Genomic DNA, 22,094 nt, shown 5'->3' on the forward strand with positions numbered 1-22,094 from the left:
ACAAAGAGAATACATTGTTGAAATAAATAAAACATGAGGAGCCTTGCAGAGACAGATGACAATCACGTGGCATGAACAGAGCTAGAAATGCAGCTCTTTCCTGTAAATCCAAGCTAAGCATGCAGACGCATTCTTCTGCACAAGCCTGTACTCGAGCACACGCCACCCCTGTGCACGCTCATTGGCTCTCCGGCCTTGGTGTAGCCCCAGACTATAATGAAAGAACCGGTGGGAATAGAAACAAGAACCAAGAAAGTAAGGGGGAGATAGAGAAGACAGGGGAACCTAGAGAAGAGGCAAGTGTAGGAGAAGGGAGGAAGGGCTGCTCCTGCCCAGTGCTGGACAGCAGCTTGTGGGGGGCTTTGCCCCAGGGCTCCTGGAGTCCGCTGGATCCTCCAGAAGGTCATGGAACCATTGGAGCACCTGTGGTCTAGTGTGGCCTGTCCCGGTGCACGATGGGTCAGTCTAGCACACAGAAGTCAGCACCTTCATCCCTGAGCCAGAAGGCATCGCCCACTTGGCACAGGTTCTCCGAGCCGGCAGAAGTTCAGGGTCCTGACCATGCCATTTTCGCAAGATCTCATTCTTCACCTCCAGGGAAAAGGGAGAGGGTGTTAGGAAGGTCCTCTTGCCCTTCCACTTAGCCCCAGGAGAAGGAACAGGAGAGGAAGTATGAAAGGGTGGGCAAGGAAAGCCACAGATGGTCACTAGCACTGCCAAGCACTACCTTTAGAAGAGACTGCCTCCTCTTTCCTCTGAGGACATCTGGCCATGGCCTTTTGCTCTTTGTTCACCCTTTTAGCCTTCTGAGCCCAGGTAGACATTTGTGAGTACTTTCCAGAGTTTCTAGCCAAGTAACTACTCTGCTCTTCCTGAAGGACTCCACCCATCCCTGCTGCAAGGTTCAGTGCTGTGAGCTTAAGTGCGGCCACCAGACATCTGAGGAGAGACCATGACAGGGGAGAGGACTCAGCCCTCCGCCTGAGGCGTTGGCCCTGCCTGACAGAGCTGAGCTGGGCTGCAAGGACAGGCCAAGGGGAGAGCAGTTTCTGCCCAGCATAGAGTTCCCACTTCTGTGCCACAACAGACAGTGCTATTAGGAGGCAGGGAGCTCCCCACCTCTGGGGAATATCACCCTCTGCTCTCTGGCACTGCTTCCTGAACAGATCCCCTTGAGGGGAGAAAGGGGGGAATTCACAATGTCTCAGGCCAACCCTATCCTGAGGCTACTGCTCAGAAGAGAGTCTTGCCTGTTTTAGACAAGCTGACCACAATCTAACAAATTGCCTAGAAGGAGGAGGTTTCCTGGGGTGGGAGCTATAGGGCATGGACACAGGAAGGGAGGATGGACATGAGAAGACAGGCACAATCCGTGAGGATGGTTACATACCTCTTGGTTGAGGAAGCAGTACAGGACAGCAACAACGAAGCCCTGTGAAGTCATACAGGAAGGATCCTATTAGAACACTTGGGCCTGGCCTCAACATGTCCTAGTCTGTCTACTGTCTTCTCTCCAATAATCTCAGACTGTGACTGGGCCAGATGTGAAAGAAGAACTTAGATGCATTCATCCATTACTATGTATAGGCATATATAGTTGTATATCACAGCAAGCCAGTCCCCATCACTCTGATCACCCCATAATGCATACTCCAGTAATGAGCATGTGACCAGTGCTCTGTGAAAGTTGAAAATGTAAGATAGGTGGATGGGTGGATGGATGGATGGATGGGTACGTGGATTTGTTGCTGGATAAATGGATGTGTAAGTGGGTGGTAGGTAGATAAGCGGATGGGTGGATGGGTAGCGGATGGGTGAATGGGTAGCAGGGTGGTTAGATGGGTATATAAATAGCTGAGTGGATAAATGGATGAACAGATGGACAGATAGACAAGTAGATAGATGAGTGAATGGGTATGTAGATAGATAGATAGATAGATAGATAGATAGATAGATAGATAGATAGATAGATAATAAACAGATCAGTAGATAGATAGATGGGTGGACACACAGATTGGTAGTTGGATGAATGGATTGTGGGTAAAGGACTATGTGGATAACTGAATGAACAGGGAGGTAGAGGGATGGATGGAAGATCAACAGGTAAATGAATTGTTGAACAAATGGATGGGCTATAGTTGCCCTCACACTATCATGAAGTTAGCCAACTGTCTAAGTCCTGGGAGTAGGGAAGTGGGGGATGGCATGGGAGGGGGGATCACCTGGAAGGAGCCCAGTCCCAGCTCCAGGGGGAGGCGGACGCCCAGGCCAACACTGTCAGGCAAGAAGTTGAAGATGATGTAGTGAATCCCAAAGAGTGGAATGAGGAGAAGTGTGGACCTGGAGAGTTTCCTATGGGGCAGACAAACACTAGACTCCGAGGATACCTTGGACACCCGGTCCACTCACACAGCCCTCCACCTCCCTGGATCCTTCATCCTCCCTCTGCCTCCCCAGATCCTCCATCCTCCCCACACCCCACAGGGCTTCCTCCTGGATCCTGCTATGCTCCTTGTCAGTGCTCTTACCCCAGTAAGTTCAAAGTATTTGCATCTTTTAAAGTCTAGTTCCAAGATCACTTCCTCCAGGAAGTTTTCTCCAACTCCCTTCTTCCCCCTGGAGAGTACCTACTTCCCCATACCCCAGAGAAGGGGCCAACCTGCCTGAGCATCAGCCTAGGGAGGAGGGAAACTGGGGGTATGGAGACCTGACTTTCTCCTACTGCAAGATCAGATCCATTCTCACTCTGGGAAGGTTGAGCTGGGGTGTGAATGTCTGCCATAGAAGAGATGACCACATGGAAGCACACACACATATGTATACACACGTCTACATACATACATACACACACGTGTGCACATATGCACGCACACACATGCATACACACAGTACCAGTACTGAGACTTGGTGTGGAGAGTCCCCTGTGCTGGCTCCAGCTTCCTCAGCAGGATGCGAATAATATTGAGAAACAGCCCAAAGTTCACCTAGAGATGGTGCACAGAAAGGTGGTATGGAGGATGAGGGAAGGTCCTGGGAGACCTAGGGTGGACCCCAAATCCCTGAGATGCCAGGTAGTTATTGTGGCAGACAGGAGCATAGATAATGGCTCCAGGAGGAGGTGAGGAGGGCAGGGAGTGATTCAGGGTCCCTCCTCCTCTCAAACTCTGGGAGCCAGGAGAAATGGCCTTGCCATCTGTCTTAGGTCCCAAGTGGTGCCCGCTGGGTACCCGCTAGGTGCCTTCCCAAGCTTCTTTTCCCCAACCCAGATGGTGCCCGGATAGCACAGGGCCTTGACACCTCTGAGCCAGGAGGCCTGGCATGGATAAAGAAAACACTGGGGCAGCCACAGCCAAGAGAGGGAACAGAAAATCAGGGCAGAGCCAGAACAGAGCCAGGACCTGTTTCCTGGTCCCTGGAGTTGTGACCTGCACTGTGTGAGGCCCCTTGAGGAGCAGGAGGGCTGGAATAAAGTGGGGACACCACTCAATACTAACCCCCACAGAGAGCACGATGGGCCCTTTGATGATCCACCAGTAGGGGGAGCTGTCGTCCAAGTCCCAGCACCTGGGAAGAGACAGCCCAGCTGTGCCACTCAGAACCCTTCCTAGGCACCTCACAGCCACCACAAGCCACCACGCAGGCAACCTGCACCTCTGCCTTCCCTCTGTACTAGGGGCCTGGGCCCTTCTCTGCCCCCAATACTAGAGGCCTGAGCCTTTCTCTGCTCTGTCATCTACGTCCCCCACACCCCATAGCCTGGTCCTCTGTCTCAGCCACACTGGCCCCCTTCTCTCACTGAAAGGATGGCCTGCCCTAAAACCTGTCCTTGTTGCCCCCCACACACACCTCCCCAACTCCAGAGGCCCCCACAGCCCTGGCAGTTCAGGTCCCTCTCCTATGTGCCCCCTGTACACAGTCTGCAGGCCCCTCCAGCCTCGCTCTCCCTACGAGGCCAGGCCCTCCACTTTGCTCCGCTCCCCAGCCTCCAGGCCTGGTGGGGTGCAGCAGGCACTGACACTCACGCAGCGTCCTCAAAGGCCAGCTTGCAGATCACCCAGATGCCCGTGCAGAGCATGGGGAACCCTGCACAATGCAGAGGGGGCTCCAGTTAGGGCTGCGTCCTTGAGATTGGCCCCACTGCCCACCACCACTGCCAGCCCTTCAGAATGCAATGGCCAGGCCTGGCAGGGATTCCAGGGACCAAGACCTCATCCACTCTGGGACACTGGGAAGGTGACTGTGGCCTGCCCCTCCCTCCCCTTGGGATGCCCACCAATCATGCGAAGGTGCTCTATCTAGGCCCACCAGGCTTTCCCCCTCCTCCATGGAGTCCTGCCAGGGTACCCACCCCAGCCTGCAAGGACCAGCCACCAGAAGGCTGTCCTGGAGCCCGGAGAAGTGGAGGCCAAGAGGAAGCTCAAGTAGACGGCTTCTGCCAGCAGCCAGCTGAAGTTGGTCATGGTGGCAAAGTGGGAGGCAGCCACTGAAACCTTACACAGGACCTGGGGACCAAGGGCCCAGGGGCTTCAGAGTGAAGACTCTCACTGCAGCCCCCATCCATGGTGCCCCACTGCTCCTAGACCACAAGTCCCTAACCATCACCCTAACCATACAGCAAGCCTGAACTGACTGAATCCGTAGGTGACCCCAGTGGGGATGGGCTAGCACGATATGGTATCAGGGCACAGACTGGGGATCCAGGGCTCAAAGGTATATGGCTGGCCCCACAAGCCTTCCCACGCCTCAGCTTTCCACCTGTGCAAGGAGGAACTCCTGTATCATCTTGTGGCCTTGTCACAGTGTTAAACAAAACTGCACACGAATTGGCCACTTCCTGGGATGGGGACACCATCTACGTGGTTGGACTAGATAGGAGAATGTGTCTGACATCAGCCCAGACAAAAAGCACAGAGACCCTATCTACAAAATCTAAAGCAAAATAGGACTGGGGTATGGCTAGTAGGTTAGAGAGCCAGCCAAGCAAACCTGAGGCCTTGAGCTCAAATCCCAGCACTATCAGAAAATGAATACATACCCATAAGTACATTCACTGTCTAAGCTTGCTCACCAGCAGGGGGTGAGCAGTGATGCCACCTCCAAGCCCAGATGCCCCGGTGTAAGACAAGCCCCACCATGCAGCTGTGTGTCCATGTAACCATGAGACAGTGTGACAGTGTGAGCATGTAGCTGGCTAACTTGGCCAGCCGCCCCTCACTGACAAAATGGGACAGATGAGGCTTTCAAGGCATTTGAAAATCCAGGAGATAATTTCTGCAAGGCACTTCAAACCCTGCCTGGCTCATAGTAAATGCTCAGCGTATTCAATTATTAATTTCTTCATTAATTAACTCAGGCTGTTTGCTGGCCCACACATTCACTTATCTGTTCATTTCCAGCACACTGTGAGAGGACCTTCATGATTCTGAGCCTCGCCCTCTGCTCCCTACCTCCTTTTTCTGCTCCTTTGCTCCCTAACAGCATCCCTCTCTGTGCCACCTCTGGTTTTGTAACCCACATTTGAGCCCATCTCTACTGATCCCACACAAGGCCTGCGGCCAACCCAGCAGCAGAGCCACCTCTTCCCCAAAGCCCTTTCATTGGATCCCAGATCTCAGCTTTCTCTCCCAGCAGTCTTCAAATCTGGGCGCATTCTGTACCCTGGGTGCTTCTAGAAGGACGCAACCAGTGGGGGGGAAGGGGGAGGTGGACATGTGGAATATGGAGTGGCATGTGAAATGGGAAGAGATGGGACATCTCTGGATTCACTTGGAGGTCCAGCCAGGGAAGGCTGAGGGCTTGTGCTGAGCTAGAAGGGGAGTGGGTGGTCACATGAACTCATAGCTGTACTGTCCTTGCCCCTGAGGCAGGAGGTCAGCCCAAGGAGCAGAGCAGACAGGCCCTCCAATGCCCACCCCCCTTAGCCCACTCTTTACATTGGAGAAGCCGCAGTGGTCTGAGGTGTCACTGTCACCGAAGAGGGCAGCGTCTTTCAGGAACACGGCGCACGCCTTGAGGATGAAGGTGGCAAACAGCTGGGTGTGGATGTAGTTACGGGGACAGTGGAGCCGCCTGAAAGAGGGGGAGGGGGATGGGTTGAGACCAGAGGCAGGGATGAGGGGATGAGGGTGTACAGGTGGGGACTTGAGACCATATAGGGCTTTCTGGTGCCTAAGACAGGGCCCAGCTGGCCTGGACTAGGCTGGGCTGCACTGAGGGGAGTTGGATAAACTCAAAGTGGAGGAAACCAAGCTAAATTGTGTGAGAGGAGGTGAATGGTACTGAGCAGAATCAAGCTACATGTGAACTTTAGCCCTAAAGGTCAGCTGACCAGCACTGCTTTGGGCTGGGCATGCATGTAGGAACAAGGCAACTGTAGCCCTGCGTTCAGTCAGAGGGAGCAGAGGTTGACACAGAAGGGCCCCTGGGGGCTGGGGATATGGCCTAGTGGCAAGAGAGCTTGCCTCGTATACATGAGGCCCTGGGTTCAATTCCCCAGCACCACATATACAGAAAACAGCCAGAAGTGGCGCTGTGGCTCAAGTGGCAGAGTGCTAGCCTTGAGCAAAAAAGAAGCCAGGGACAGTGCTCAGGCCCTGAGTTCAAGGCCCAGGACTGGCAAAAAAAAAGAAGGGCCCCTGGATGGATATCAGAGACGCCCCCACCTCCCCTTACAGGAGGCAGAGTACAGCACTGGCCACGTGGAGAGCTCAGACTCGGAAGTCTTAAGACCCATTGAAACACACATTGGTCAGGGTGAGAACCAGTCCTGAAGAGCTCTGGGCAGGAGGCCAAAAGGACTCTCAGAGGCTAGGGAGCTGGGTTCAGATTTGGGCAGATATAAATCCCAAGGAAAGGAGGCAATCTAAGCCAACAGAGTGAGTGAAGCTATGACGCTAGGTATGAGTTCTGGCATATGAGGAGCAGGCCATGCTGTGAAGATTTGGATGCCTCTAGGTTACCTAGTGTTGGGGATTTAGCTTGGCCTTAAGGGGGGAAGGGTAACTAGGGCTCCCTTAGAGACGCTGCCCTTCCCCCAGCCCTGGGGCTGCAGAAGGTAGTCCCTCCCACCTTTCGGCTTCAACCGGAAGAGAAGCAAAGCAGCTCCCGCCCCTGGGGTCAAGCACATGTGCAATGGTGGGGGATCCCAGAAACCCAATCCTTGGGAGGCTGGGTCTCCACCCATAAAGGAAGTCCCGTGACATTACCTGAGGAACAGTCCTTGTGGCCAACCAGTGGCCCCTCTCCTGTGCCCACCTTTGGGGGTATATCTGTTGGCTCCTCATTTGAATAAAGCAGAATGCCCCAGAGGCTTTCTCCAGGACTCCCACGCACCAGTGTCTTTCCTTGGGCTGGTGGGCATGGGGTCTCTCAACCACAAGTGAACTGAGGCTGCCTTGGGACCCCCCTTCCGCGATTAATCCCGACTGGCCAGGGGACGTGAGAGAGTGAGAATGGATCCCACACGAAAGAGGCAGACAAGCCTAGGACCACCCCCCCACACACGTAGATGGGGGGGGGGTGTACAGAGAAGCCCGGCAACCTAGCAAAGAATCAGTCTTGGTCTTTGGGCAGTGGGAAGCCAAGGTTTCTAAGGAGGAGAGGAGGATGGCAAACCTGAGAGCAAGCAGGATGGAAATGGCTACACAGAGGGCGACGATGGAGATGCTGTGGCCAGCAGTGTAGATGACCTTCACAGTGGAGAAGTAAGACTTCTGGGAGGGCGGGCAGAGACAGAATCAAGCATGAGCACTCAGGGAAAGGGAGCCTTTGCAGCCACCCCCAGAGCCTGGACACTCCACAGGACACTCAATTACTGCACTGAGCCCCCCACTGCCCTGCAGAGGAGGGGAAGGAAGGGGCTTATAGGTGGAGATGCTGAACACTGACTGTTGTAGCTCTGGGTGTGAGGGAAGGGACAGCAGAAACTTCTCATCCGTGGAGAGTGAGGGGCCTCTGCACTGACACACATGGGACATAGCATCCCCACATAAAGGGACTGGGACAGCTTTGAGCTATAGGGGGAGAGAAAATGCTCAGGGACCAGGTGTTTGGATCAGAGTCCTCCCTGACCCCCAGAGATGGAGGCATCAAGGGCCAGTTCCCCAGTGCAGCTCAGGAGCCTTAGTGCCTTTCCATATTTTCATCTAAAACATGGCCTCTCCAATGCTTCCGGCACTCAGGCCTGAACAGAGAGAAATGGGTGTTCCTTACAGGGCCCTGCTCCACAAACCTCTGGGGTGAGGTGGGTCTGTGTGATCATTTTGGGGCTTGATTTGCACATATATACCACATACACACATACATATACATACCACACACAGAGATGCACATACCACACACACATACACACACACCACATATACACACACACATACACATAGCACACGTGGATGTACATACCACATGGATACACGTACATACCACACACACCATGCACACATACACATACCATGCACACAAATGCACACCACAACACACACACACATACACACACATACTGAACGTCCCTCCAGGCTAAGGACTGGAGAAGGCAGGTGGTCGCTTGCCCAGCACAACAGCAGTCACCATGTCCTCTAGAATCACCCAGAGCTATCTGTGCAGGAGTCCAGACAGAAAATGGGCCAAAACCACAGGGTCTGCCCACATCCAGGGTTGTCCTCTGCCTCTCATCTCCCTCTAAGCTCTGTGGACCATGTATCTCTCTTGAGCACATCAACCAAACCCACCTTTGCCAGACACTCACTGCCCCCTGCTGGACACTCCTGCAACTACAATTCTAGAGTCTCAGGCATGGGAAAGGTGAGGCCCACAAGGGCATCACTCAGTTGTTGTAGCAACCCTGACTGCAAGACCCCAGGACTTCTTACCTGCTCCACCAGCAGCTCCAAGGGCACCGGGCAGGCTACAGGGTAGGGTGGGAAGGGCTCTGACCAGCCTTGGGCCGTACAATCCCTCTTCACTGCCCCTGGGGAGCAAGCCCACAGTCACAGCAGTGACTGCCCTCTCCCCCAGCAGTATGAGGGGAGCACCAGGCCCCAGGCAGTCATGAGCATCAGAGTAGTAGAGCAAGGGAGCCCCCGCCAGAACCAGGTGCAACATCTTCTCTTAACTCCACAGGCTCCTACTAGACAGGGCAGAGTACTCTCTCCTTGTGGAAGGACTGTGCACTTGCCACCCAGGCCAGGTGAGGAAGAACAGTGGGCACCCTCCACCCACTCCACCCCCTCCACTCTAGTCCTAGTAGCTGGCAACTCAGTGACAGCCAGACACTGCCTCCCTGCCTTCCCAGCCAGGCCTCCTCCCCACAGCAAGCCTTGCCCCTGCCTAGGCTTTGCCCTCTCACCCCGTGAACTCTCACTCAGGAAGGGGATTCAGAGTTGACTGACTTGTTCAGGGCTACAACTGAAGAGGGTAGGTTGGCATTTGAACCCAGATCCCTTCTCCTCCAGAGTAGTAATACGCTCCCCTCCCTCCCCCCCCCCCCCGCACCCCGGATGAAGACACCTCTCCACTTCAGGGCCCCTTACCTGGCTCTGAGCTGAACTGAGAGAAGAAATCGGGGCAGGGAAGAGTCACCCACTCGCCAGAGATTGCTGTCGGCCAGCACAGCAGACCATCCCATGTCCTAGGGCAGACTGAGAGGAGAACAGGAAAGAAGGGAGAATATGCCCACCAAGAGAGTGGCTGGTCCCTACCCCAAGGGGAAAGGTTGAAGGAGAGGGCAGTCAGGAAAGCCCCCACCCTCTACCCCACCGCTGGCTCCATACTCAGGGAGGCGTTGGGTGTCTCCTCTGCCTCCTGCACACAGGCACGCTCATCCTCTCTCAGCTGGGCAATGAAGTCACATTCTGGGAGCCCATGGCCCCATGCCTATGGGAGAATGACAGGAAGAGCCAAGCCAACTGGGTTCTAAGCCCTCTGGCTTCTCAGCCCAAGAGACGGAACAAACAGAAAGCCAGATGCCTTCCCATGCCCCTGGCCCTGAGCACAGCCCTGCCCCAGAATCCACCGGTGGGCTTGGTGGGTATCTGGGGGCATGGAGGGAAGGGAAGGAATGTGGGAGAAAGGGAAGGAAGGAGTAGAAGGATGGGGGAGGGAGGAGAGAGAAGGAGGGAAGGCAGGTTAAGGAGAGGTGAGGGAAAAAGGAGGGAGGGAGGAGGAGGGGGAAAAAGATGGAGAGAGGAACGGAGGAGAGGGAGGGAAGGAAAGAGGAAAGGAAGGAAGGAGACAAGGTAGGAGAAACAGGAGGGATGTCCCCTCTTTCCAGCTCATGGAAGTCAGTTCTGAGACACATTATACAAAATGCTTCTGAAGACCCCTGAGCAGTGGCAATGGTCCTTGCCACAGTCTCCTCCTGTGCAGCACCTGCTCTGCTCTCCTGCTCAGGACATGGAAGTGGTTGAAAGTGGTTCTGCAGAGTAACTGCCCACCCAGGGGGTCTGTGTCTTGGTCCTGGAAATGCATGAATGGGACTTTATATAGCAAAAACACTTTGCAGATGGGGTGAAGTGGAGGGCCTAGTGCTGGGACAAGGCCCTTGATTGTCTGAGTGGTCCCGGGCCACCACAGAGGTCCTTCTTAGAGGACAGCAGCAAAGCCAGCCCCAGAGAATTAGATGGAGTGATGGATGAAGGGGAGAGGAAGAGAGGTGGAAATTGCTCCTAGAAGCTATGCTGCTGGCTTTGATGCTGGAGGGAGGCGCACAGGCCAAGGGGAGGGCAAGGAATAGTATGCTTCAGTCTGTGAAAGGACACCACTCTGCCAGTGACTCAGCTGTAGTCTCATGAAAACCATTTTGGAATTTTGACCATTGTTGGGGTCCATCTTCCCCCTTGATGGAAGGGGCTTGATGCACCTCCCCCAGCCCTGGGGAATGCGGCCCTTCTACCCCCTCTGGATTGGAATCCAGAGGAACCGGTTGGGCAAACAGCCCCCCAACCTTCTAGCCAGCCGGGCGCGCACGAGTGACGTTAGCCCTTGGGGGTCAGGTGATACCTTTCAGCCTATCAACATCCTGGCCAAACCCCTCCCTCGGAATCATCTCCCCTTGTCCTTCTCTTAATAAAGTCAGTTCGTTCTAAGAAGCCGGCCCCGTTGCATATGTTCGCCAGACTTTTAGCGTAAGGAGGCGATCACATATCTGCGGCAGATCCTGTGCACGTCAGGTCGGAGCCGACCCCCCCCCCCCCCCCCCCCCCGCCGTTCCACTCTAACTTACTTGCAGGTCGGGTGATTAGGGGAGAGGGCGAGAAAGTAGGGTGGAAAGAAAGAAGGAAGAGTCCGAGCCGGGAGGGGCAAAAAAAAACCCAACAGACCATAGCAAATTCTACTTTCAGAGATTCTCAGGCAAGAAAATGGTAGATTAGTAAGTGAAAGAGTACATGGATGAGTACATGAGCACATGGACCAGTACATGGGGAAGCATATGAATGGGCTATGTGGATGGATGGATGGATGGATGGATGGATGATAGATGGATAGATGGGTGATGGATGAAGGATGGATGAGGGATAGATGGACAGATGGAAGATGGAGAATGGATGATAGGTGGAAAGTGGGTGGAGGATGGAGGGATAGATTGGGGATGGAGAATGGATGGATGGGGGATAGAGAATGGATGATGGATGGAGGATGAATGGGTGGATGATGGGTTGGTGATGGATGGATAGATGGGTGATGGATGAAAGATGGAAGATAGATGATGGATGGAGGATCGATGGATGGATAGATGGAGGATGGATGAGTGATGGGTAGAGGATTGATGGATGATGATGGATGGAGGATGGATCGATGTCTAATGGATGGAGGAGGATGAATGAAGGATGGTGGATGATGGATGGATAGTGGATGAGTGAGGATTCTGTATCAGGCCTTGGGTCTATGGGGCTGGAGCCCATGCTGTGAGACAATCATTGGTCCTAGTACCCCAGTGACCCCCCACTACTGTAAATTTTCCCTTCCTAAGACAGAGCTCTTACTGTAGGATACACACAGAGTCGAGGAAGGGATGTCCTTCTCTCAAGCTGGTGAGGGCAGGGAGGTTACCTGCACTGCCCCTGGATGCCAGCCCTTGACAATCAGATCCACTAAGCATACAGCTCTGGTCAGTAGTGAGTTTATCTTTTACACACAGAAATCTAGGGTGGGAGAGGGGAATTCCTTAGGTAATGCAGCAGGTAGTTTCATGGCTCCAGGATTCAAGGCCAAAGTTCTGGTGTCTAGGGTCAGGTACATAAAAGCACTCAGAGCAGCCCCTGACAGACAGGGGGAGAAGCCAGCATATGGGTCTCCCAACCCAGGATGTTGTGACCCTCTTTCTGCCGTGTGGCCCTTGCCAGAACCACTGCAGTTCAAGCTATGGAGCAATAACTGGTAACCAGAAGCTTCTCAGGTGCAGGGACTCATGGGAGGAAGAACCCCTTAAATCTCAGAGCAGGAGAGCTGGCATCCACTAACTCCTCTCACCAGTTAGTTCTGGAACCCTCTTTCCAGAAGCAACCTCACTGGGGGGTGGGGGGATAGAGGAGCCTAAGGGTAGGGAGGCTCAGACCTTCTCCAGAAAGGTGGCCTAAAGGAATAGGAAGACCTCATTTCCTCAATTCCACGGCCTGTCTTAGACTGGGCAGGGGCCCTGTGCACCCCAGGGGGCCCAAGCAGGCCAGGAATATATGTGCAGTCAGAGCTGGAAGAGGAGAAGGTATCCCAGGGATCAAGCAAGGCTACCCCCAGCCACTGTCAGGAAGCCACCTGGGATGTGTGGGTGGGTGAATGGATGGACAGAGGGAGGGAGAGGGAGAGGAAGGAAGGGAGGGAGGGAGTCTTGGTAGAGGGAGGGTAGGGATGATAGAGGGAAGGAAGGAAAGGATGATAAAGGGAAGGAAGGACTAGGAGGAATGGTGGATGGATGAATGGCTGGATGGGTGACAGAGGGAGGGAGAGAAGGACCGAGGGGGAGGGGCTGGGAGGGAGGGAAGGACTGGGAGTGATGATGGGTGGATGGATGGATGACAGAGAAAGGGAAGAATAGAGGGGTGATGGAGGGATGGAGGGAACGACTGGGAGGGAGGGAGGGAGGGAAGAAGGGAGGAAGGGAGGGGAGGAGAGAAGGAACAGGAGGAAAGGACCCTGAGCTGGGAGAGTGGGGGCTCCAGCTGAGTCCCCAAGGGCCCTATGGATCCCAAACCTGGAACCCAGTGACAAGGGCAGGAGGGTCTAGCTGGCTACTCACGACTCCCAACTGTCTCAGCAAGCAGAGGATGCAGGTACCCCACATCCAGCTCTCCATGTTGGGGCTCCACAAAGGCTCCTACAGTCAGCTAGGTAAATCTTGCCTGGTTTTCTTCCCCCGTGGTTGTTTCCCCTTTCCAGGTGGCTGCTTGCATAGGCAGAACCACACACCGCTGAATATTCACCAGGATGGCGGCACAGCTGTGCCCTGAGGCCCAGCCCTGAGTGGGACTCTGTGTCCTGTCAAGAAGTGATTGGCTCAGCCCCACCCTCCCTTCTCTTCTGTGTCCTTACATTCATTCACAGGACACTCACTTCAGTTCGTCACTGTTCCTTGCCACACTCGTCTCTTGGTCCTCACTGGACGGCCCTCATCCTGCCTACCTCAGAAGGAAAGAGACTCAGCAAATAGCAAGGAGGCCCTTGCTGCTGGAGAGTGACCTCTGAGCTTGGGAAGCCCAAAAGAGCCAGTCCTATGGCAGAGGGATGAACTTTGAAAAGCAGGGCCTCAAGGAGGGCATAAGCAAGCCAGGTGTGTGTCACCTGAGCAGGACCTGCACGGTGAGTGACCGCTGCCCATGTCAGTCTCCTGACTTTATGTGGGGCCTGTCCAAGCCTCCAAAAGTCCTCTTGGCAAGAGGGGAAATCAAGGCAGGGAGGCAGTCTCACAAAGGGATCCACTTTGACTAGGACAACATAATGCCTTGCATGCATGAAGCCCTGGGTTCAATTCCTCAGTACCACATAAACAGAAAAGGCCAAAGTAGAGCTGTGGCTCAAGTGGTAGAGTGCTAGCCTTGAGCAAAAAGAAGCCAGGGACAGTGCTCAGGCACTGAGTTCGAGGCCCAGAACTGGCAAAAAAATGGAAATTAAAGGACTCACTCAGAAACTCAAATTATTTTGAACACTAGTCATTATTGTTATAGTCTTCGGTTTAAAACTGCAAGATCTCTAGAGACAGTGTTCTAAACCAGCCTGGACGTTGCACAGAACTTTAGAGTATGAAAGTGGATTTCAGGGGCTGGGGATATGGCCTAGTGGCAAGAGTGCTTGCCTCCTATACATGAGGCCCTGGGTTCAATTCCCCAGCACCACGTATACAGAAAACGGCCAGAAGTGGCGCTGTGGCTCAAGTGGCAGAGTGCTAGCCTTGAGCAAAAAGAAGCCAGGGACAGTGCTCAGGCCCTGAGTCCAAGCTCCAGGACTGGCCAAAAAAAAAAAGTGGATTTCATCTTCTGGGGCTCTAGAGACCGATGGACTCTGGCCACACACTGGGCACAGCAGGTGTGTTTATGGCCCGTGGAGGTCATGAATGTTAAAGTGTCTCTGCCCACATGGCATCTGCATTAGGCAATGTGTGACATCAGCAGACCTTTATTTTTTTCACCTGGATTTACACTGCCAACAAAGCACTGAGAAGTACCTAGTAAAGAAAATGTGTACCACTCAGGCCCCAGGTAGCCCCAGGTTCTTGTATGGCCTTGCCTGGTGTGGACACCACAGAGCTGAGCAGGAAGCAGAGCACCTCCATGCTGGGTGAGGACGAGGGCTACAAGCAGGAAGCTGTGAGGGCACCGGTTAAAGGGGGACCTGGAGCCTTCTTGAGGCTTCCTTGGAATAATAGCACCAGGAAGAACCTTGTGATTCATCCCATTCATCATTATCACCAACATCATTAGGATGACAGTGCTCACTCATTGGAGCTGATGTTCATGGTTCATGGTAGTGAACATCATCTAAGTGAGTGGTTATTAACAGAGTGCACTTTTTCCGACAGAAGACATTTCACAATGCCTGGGGAGGTGAAGACAACTAGCTGCTCTTAGGCATCTGCAAAGCAAGGATGGCTCCCACAGCCATACATGCAAGGAATTCTCTTGTCCAAAAGGTCAATAGCATCCAGGCTGATGGGCCCTGATGGAAATAGTTACACTGTGGTCCCAAGCCCCTCCCTAAGTCCCTCCATTTGGGAAACACAGGGCCAGGGGCCTTCTTTCTCCAGCTTTCCATATACATGTAGGGCTCAAATTCAGCTTCTACTCACTGTTACCAGTCATGCATTTGCCTGGTGGTTTTATCCTTCTGAGTTTGTTTCCATATCTGGAACCTGATCATAATGCTAGCAACTTCCTTAGACAGTTGATGGGATGAGTAGGCCAGAAAGGCATCTGGAGTACCTTGTATATGGTCTGGCCCCCAGAGTACCATCCCTCATGCTATCGTGAAACAGGAGTTGATTCCCAGCAAACAAAGACCAAACAACTGGTTCTTTGTATGTAATAAATGTGATCTCTCAGTCACATCTATAAAATATAAATCTAAAATGTTTTAAACCCTACCTATAAAACAGCAGAATAATAGCAATTCCTTTTATGGCCTCGGAATAAAGCAGACTTTCCTATGTGATAAAATGAAAACTATACAGGGAATATGAATGATTGAACACATTAACATTAGAAATAATGTATGCTAAAGATGTGTGCTGGTGGCTCACACCTGTAATCTTAGGTTGAGACCTAGATGACCACAATTGAAACAACCCCAAGCAAAAATGTCCATGAGACTCCATCTCCTAAATAACTAGCAAAAATCCAGGCTATAGGACTGGCACTAATGGTAGAGCTCCAGCTAAGCAATCAAGAAAGGACATATGCAACTTGAAAACAAACAAAACCAAAAACTAACCCAATTCAACAAAGGACTTGCATAGACAGCTCTCCAAAGATCATATACATATGGAAAGTGCTACCAATGAATAGGTAAAATAAAAGTAACTGGAACCATAGAGAATCACTATGGTAACAATTAATGCCAGCAAATCTAGCAATGAACACAAAGCTGAAGAAGAGCCCATTATTTGTCTCTAAGTATCTCCCTTATACTTTAAACACAGAGGGGAAATAGTGGGTTTTCAGTGGAGAAAGCATCAGATATTCAATGTTACCACTACCAGTAAGATGTCATGTTACTTAGTAAGATGTGATTAATGAGAAATCACACTAGTGATGAAGTGATGAGAAAAGTGTGTTTTGTTCTTCCCCAAACAATCACATAAACCACATGGAGGATAGTGGACAAAACACCAGACTATCCCAGACTGGGGTGCGCGTGGAGATGGGAATGGACCTCTGGACAGAAAAAAAGACTTGGTTTATTTATAGACTCATGCTAATATTGATTTCTTGCTTCTGATCCTCTTGTGTGATTGTGCAAGATTTACCATTACAGGAACACTGTGTGCTCTCTTTGCAGTTGTTATGTAAGTCTGAAGACTGTTCAAACAGAAAAGACTTAGTTAAATGGGAGACAATACTTCTGAACTCCACATCTCATAAGGGATCCATACTAGACTTTTGAAGAACTTCTACAACTTAGTGCTACAATAAAAAAAAAACTGCTTTTAAAAGAGTGGGCAAAAAATAAGTACATTTGAAACTATTCAACATCATCGGCCATTTCAGAAATATAGATTTCACCATGAGGTGTCTCTGCACACACAGGAAAGTCTAAAATTACAAAGCTGTGGATACAATCTTGTCAAGAATTTGGAACATCAAAATTCTGGAATGCAGAATAGCACCACTTCTCTGGAAAGTATGACCTCTCTAGAAAGCAGTTTAACTGTTGAAAAGAAAGTCACACACACACACACACACACACACACACACACACACACACACACACACCTATAACGAGTCATCTTCCTCCAAGCAAAACAAAGCTCATCACACAGAGACTTGTATGCAAATGCATTTAAGAGTTTTATTCATAACAGCCTAAACCTCAAGATATTCTGAGTACTGTACCCATCTCTGATGAATGGCTTAACAAATCCAAGCATCTGTGTTACCATGGAATGTTACTTAGTAATAAAAAGGAACACACCACTCACACACAGAACCACAGGGGTGAAAGCCCCAAAGCATTCCCCTAAATGAAAGAAGTCAGAATAAATGTGATTTCTGTCACATGAAATACTAGAAGGAGTTTAAAAATAGCAACAAAAAGGAGCTGAGAGGCAGCCAGGAACCTACCAGAGAGGATTATGTATGGATTAAAAGGCAAAGAATGACTGCACAATGGTGGTAATCTCTGTTACTCAATTACATACATTTTTTAAACTTCAGCAAACTGCGTTCATGGTGGGCCGTTTCTCCATACATAAATCGTTGGTCAATAAGCCAAATTGATAGGTTTTTAGTAGAAATATATAGGTTTTTAGTAGAAAAAAAAAAGTCACCCGATGCATGTGTGCAGAGAGTTTAATTTTCTTTTGTAAAAAAAACAACTGTGTATATACCAAGGTATTTTTTTTAATGTCTGCAGATGGTGAAATCACAAAAATAAAGAAGAGGAAAGGGAATGTGGGTAATGACCAAATGGAGCATTCTCTAATTCCAGTTTTGTAGTTTTTGAGAAAACATTGTGTCCTATGGTACAATTATATCGCAGTTTAAATTGTGGCGGGACTTATGTGGGTTTTCTACGTGGCAGAAGTGAGTGTGGGAAATGGGCATCCGTCTGTCCGTCTGCGCAGCCCACCAACAGGTGCAGCCCATTGAGGGAGGCCTCTGAGGGCCCCTGGTGGTGAACTTGGGCAACGGCAGCCATCCAACTGCAGGTAGGGAGGACGGGGCTGCCAGAGCTGAGGTCCCTGCTGGGGGCTGGGGTTAGGGGATGGGGCTGGGGGCTCAGGGGCTGTGCATGGCCCTGGAAGTCAGCTCTCTTGAGATTTAGCCCAGGCCTTCTTGCTGCAGTGGCTTTGACAGTGAGAGCTCAAAGTCCCCTGAACCCTGAATCCCTGACTAAGCCACAGCTTCCGGCCTGTTTACCCAGGCCCCCCCTTCCTGGGAAGGGGGAGTCAGAAGGATCCCTCCAGATAGAAGCCCCTCCTGGGCCTGACCTTGCTGCACAAGGCCCCAGATCTCCACGACTGCACTCAATCTCATTTCTGCCCAGGGGCTCATTTGGGTGACTGTGGTTCTGGAGTTGAAGGTCAAACATCGTGTTGGGGCTCTGCTGTGTTGGCCTTCAACACTCAGTGTGGCCTGCAGAGAGATGGGAGCTGCAGGAGGCCGTTGTGTGTGCCACGCAGGACCAGGTCAACACTGTTATCCTGAGAGTAGGTTTGTTATGGGAGGGGTCTGGAGTACAAGGCAAATTCTGCCTGCACCCTCGCCCTCTGTTCCAAGAGAGTTCTGAGGGGTCCTGGTCCCTCTGCCATCAGTGACACAGATGCATGCTGGTCCCTCTGCTGTGGTTGACACAGTTGCCCCAGTCTTGGACTTTCCAGCCTCCAGAACCGTAAAAAACAAACCTCTCAGTACATCACCCCTTCTCAGATCTCCCATATTCTGTTACAGCAGCATTAACACAGTAAGACAGTGCTGAGTTGGGGGGTAAGGCAGGCAAGCTAAGGATCAGGCCAAAGGCCCTGAGACATATCTAAGAATCAGGCTTGGAACCTTGGGCCCTGGTTGCTGGGTCAGGCTTGGATTCCTGAGTCCTGGGTGCTAAGTCCTAAGTCAGGCTTGGAACCTTGGCCCCTGGGTGCTAGGTGCTAGGTCAGGCTTGGATCCTTGGGCCCTGGGTGCTGGGAGCCGGGTTAGACATGGAACCTTGGCCCTTAAGTCCTGGGTGCTGAGTTGCTCTCTACTAATAAGACTCTTCAGACAACCTCCCAGTTCCTGCTAAACAGAAGGGGGAAGTGAGGGACAGAATTCCATATGTCCCCACTAGACAGAGGAGTTATTTAGGACCTCCTCTTGGCTGGGCTGCCCTGCCTGCAACTCAAGGTTGGGTTTGTCCTTGATACCTCATTCCCTCCTCATGGAGGCAGAGCCCTACTGAGCACCTGGCAGGGACAGAGGGCGAGGCAGGTAGAGGGAGGAGGCAAGGAAGCACTGGGCTGCAGCCCTGATCTGAGAACAATGTGTCACCTTGTTCTCCTCAGCGGAAGAGGGCTTTGATTTGTACATGGATAACTTGTCACTTTATAAACTTTAAACCTCTGAAAGACTTTGCCCTCCTTCCTGCAGCAGGCCTGACTGAGGGGCTACTACTGGGTTATGCACAGATGCTCGCCATGTGGGCCAGGCATGGAGAAGCAGCCTGTTTTTGCAGAAGGTGATGGTAGGGACCCCAGGTTGTCTGTTTTGTGTGCCTTGGTAGACTCAGCTGTCATGACCCCAGCCCTAGGCCCAGCCTGTAGTGCCAGCTGCCTGCTCTGACTGCCTGAAGCACCATGATTGTTAAAGGCCACACTGTTGGTGTGATGCCAGACTTTAAGCCAGGCGGCCTCGTTCCACGGCCCATGCTCTAACAAGCTGTATGGATAATTTATGACAATCGAGTATTTTAACTTGTTTTTTCTTTTGGTAGTATTGGGATTTGGACTCAGAGCCTTTTGCTTAATTGAAAGCTACCAAAGGGCCCCCAGCCCTTTTGTGCCTTCATTACTTTTTTAGTCTTAATTGGTGGGAGAGGGGAGTCAGTTGAGGTTTTTTGAACTCAGGGCCTGGGCATTGTCCTTGAGCTTCTTTGTGCTCAAGGCTAGCACTCTACCACTTGAGCCACAGCACTACTTCTGGTTTTTGAGTAGCTTGGAGATAAAAGTCTCATGGGGACTTTTCTGCCCTGGCTGACTTTGAACCACAATCCTCAGATCTCAGCCTTCTGAGTAACTAGAATTACAGGTGAGAGCCACCAGCGTCGAGCAATAACCTCAATTTTTATGGCTTCTAACCACTAGCCTACCTATGCCTCCCAAATAGCTTGGATAATTTTACCGCCATGCTCTGTCTGTTGATTGAAATGAGGTCCTTCCTAATAACTTTCTGCTGAGGCTGACCTCAAACCACAGCTCTCTCTCTCTCTCTCTCTCTCTCTCTCTCTCTCTCTCTCTCTCTCTCTCTCTCTCTCTGTGTGTGTGTGTGTGTGTGTGTGTGTGTGTGTGTGTGTGTGTGTGTTCCAGTTGTCTGGGTTCTAAGTCTGAGCTACTGCACACAGCAATATTCATTTTTCAGTACTAAGGTTTGCACTGAGTGTCTTGTACTTGCAAAGCAAGTGAAGTGCTCTCTCACTTGAGCCACACCTCCAGCCCTTTTAATTTTTAATGAAATTAAAATGTGAAGTACTCTGGCAGAGGGAAGAAAGGAGGTGGCCACGGAGTCTTGGGCAAGAGGGAAAGAGTCTAAGATGGAGACCACAGGCTCCCTGTGGACCCTCTCCTACCCCTCCTACCAAACCCCATCCACCCTTCCACAGGCTGCCTTTTTTCAGGCAGTCCTGCTTACCCAGCCCTCTCTTCCCTAAGCCCCTTGCTTCCATTTGCAAATCATGATGGCCTGGTGTGGCCAGATGCCTATGCTCAGCCTAGAGGACATCAAGGAGCAAGCCTGGTCCCTGGAGGGGCTCCTGGTCTCCTTCAGAGATTCTGGGCCTGAGTCCCAACTCAGAGGATGCTGACTGTCAGCTTTGACCTGAGGAGGGGCTGCCCAGGGAGAGATAGGGGTATACTAGGGGTTGGATGCTCCCTGAGCCCTTCCCAGCCTCCTCCTGCAGCTGCAGCTCAACCCCCACCCTGACCACCCTTATCCACATTCCATAGGTCTGCTCCCTCTAATAACCCCTCTGGGGAGGGGGAAGCAGAGCTCCTGGGGCTTGGGGATGGGGATGGGGCTCAGAGATGCTCTGTACCCCTCCTTTGCTCCAGAAACTCCACATCTCCCTGTGAATGTTGACTAATGCACAGAAAGTGCTGCTGTAGTGTGGAATCTTCATCTCTGGAATTGCCCCCCAGGAACAATCCCAGACACTTGGCCAGAGACCTCAAAGTCAGCTGAGGAAATGTAGACCAGAGAGGGGAAGCATGCTTCTCTGACTCACAGATGGACAGCTTGAAGCCCTTTCCATTGCCCTGCACCACCTTTCTCCAGGAGGAACAGAAAGCACTCATCCTGGCCTTGGCAGGCCAGGGTCTGTCCTGGCTCTGCCTTTTCCAGCTGTGCAGCTCGGGGTCTTGGCTGTGCCTTTTCTGTCCATGCAGCTGTTTGCTGGTTTCCTAACCTCTCTTGTTCAAAGGATTCTTGACTCACAATAGTGCATGCCACAGGACAGGACCTTGGTATTTCTCAAATCCCTAACTCAGCTCATTTGCAAGTGTCCAGCAAAGCAGCACATAAAGTCCCTACCCAGTGCAGGCTCGTGGTGGGTCCATGGCCACAGGGCCCTCGTGCCTCTCCATGGACACTCTGAGGGATCCATCCCAAAATTCACCATTGCCAGGAGCTCCATGCCTACTGGGCTCTGAGCTCCATCTCTGCAGGCCTGGCCTCTGCTATGGCCTCCCCTTGGGCCCTTGCTTCCTGCATCTCTGCCTGTCTGAGGGACCCATCTGCAAGGCTGTGCTCACAGACACATCCCCTTTCCTCCCTGTTCCATGAATGTCCCAAGATCCCTGCACCCACGTCCCAGGGACTCATGGTGGAGGAACAGGCAGGCAAGTTGGGAGGGCCATAGTCAGAGCCAGGGCTGGAGAGCTGCGGGCTAGCCTGAGTGCACTGTGCTTGATGTGGTGCTGGGGTCTGGAGAGGCCAAAGACGGAGGGACAAGATGGCCCAGTCAGGGGTAGAAACATCCATGGCAAAAGGAGAGAGTTTAGGGCCAGAGCAAGCACAGAGCAGCCCTGCCTTGACCGCTGAGCCTCAGGTGACTTAGTAGTATTGCTCTGCTTCAGTTTGCCTAGCTTGCTAATCTGTGTTGTAGGCTTGGGACTTTGCTAAAATCCCTGCCACCTTCATCTCTGATCTGAGTGGTCACACTCAGATGTCAGCACACACATGCATGCACATGTTCACACATGTACA

At 52.0% G+C, this 22,094-nt stretch overlaps 1 protein-coding gene across 1 annotated transcript; it reads right to left on the bottom strand.

The window, feature by feature from the left end:
- Positions 1-465: 465 nt before the first annotated feature.
- Ghrhr (growth hormone releasing hormone receptor) lies at positions 466-13,285 on the bottom strand. The gene is made up of 13 exons (XM_048337797.1): positions 13,229-13,285; positions 9,768-9,870; positions 9,528-9,635; positions 8,868-8,965; positions 7,615-7,712; positions 5,934-6,069; positions 4,349-4,502; positions 4,023-4,083; positions 3,495-3,564; positions 2,893-2,984; positions 2,223-2,352; positions 1,391-1,432; positions 466-591 (listed from the first exon to the last, which is right to left on the bottom strand). The coding sequence occupies exons 1-13, from the start codon at positions 13,283-13,285 to the stop codon at positions 466-468; spliced, it is 1,275 nt and encodes a 424-aa protein (XP_048193754.1).
- Positions 13,286-22,094: the final 8,809 nt, after the last annotated feature.

The sequence above is a fragment of the Perognathus longimembris genome, chromosome 2 (genome assembly GCF_023159225.1).
Source record: "Perognathus longimembris pacificus isolate PPM17 chromosome 2, ASM2315922v1, whole genome shotgun sequence".
NCBI lineage: Eukaryota > Metazoa > Chordata > Mammalia > Rodentia > Heteromyidae > Perognathus > Perognathus longimembris.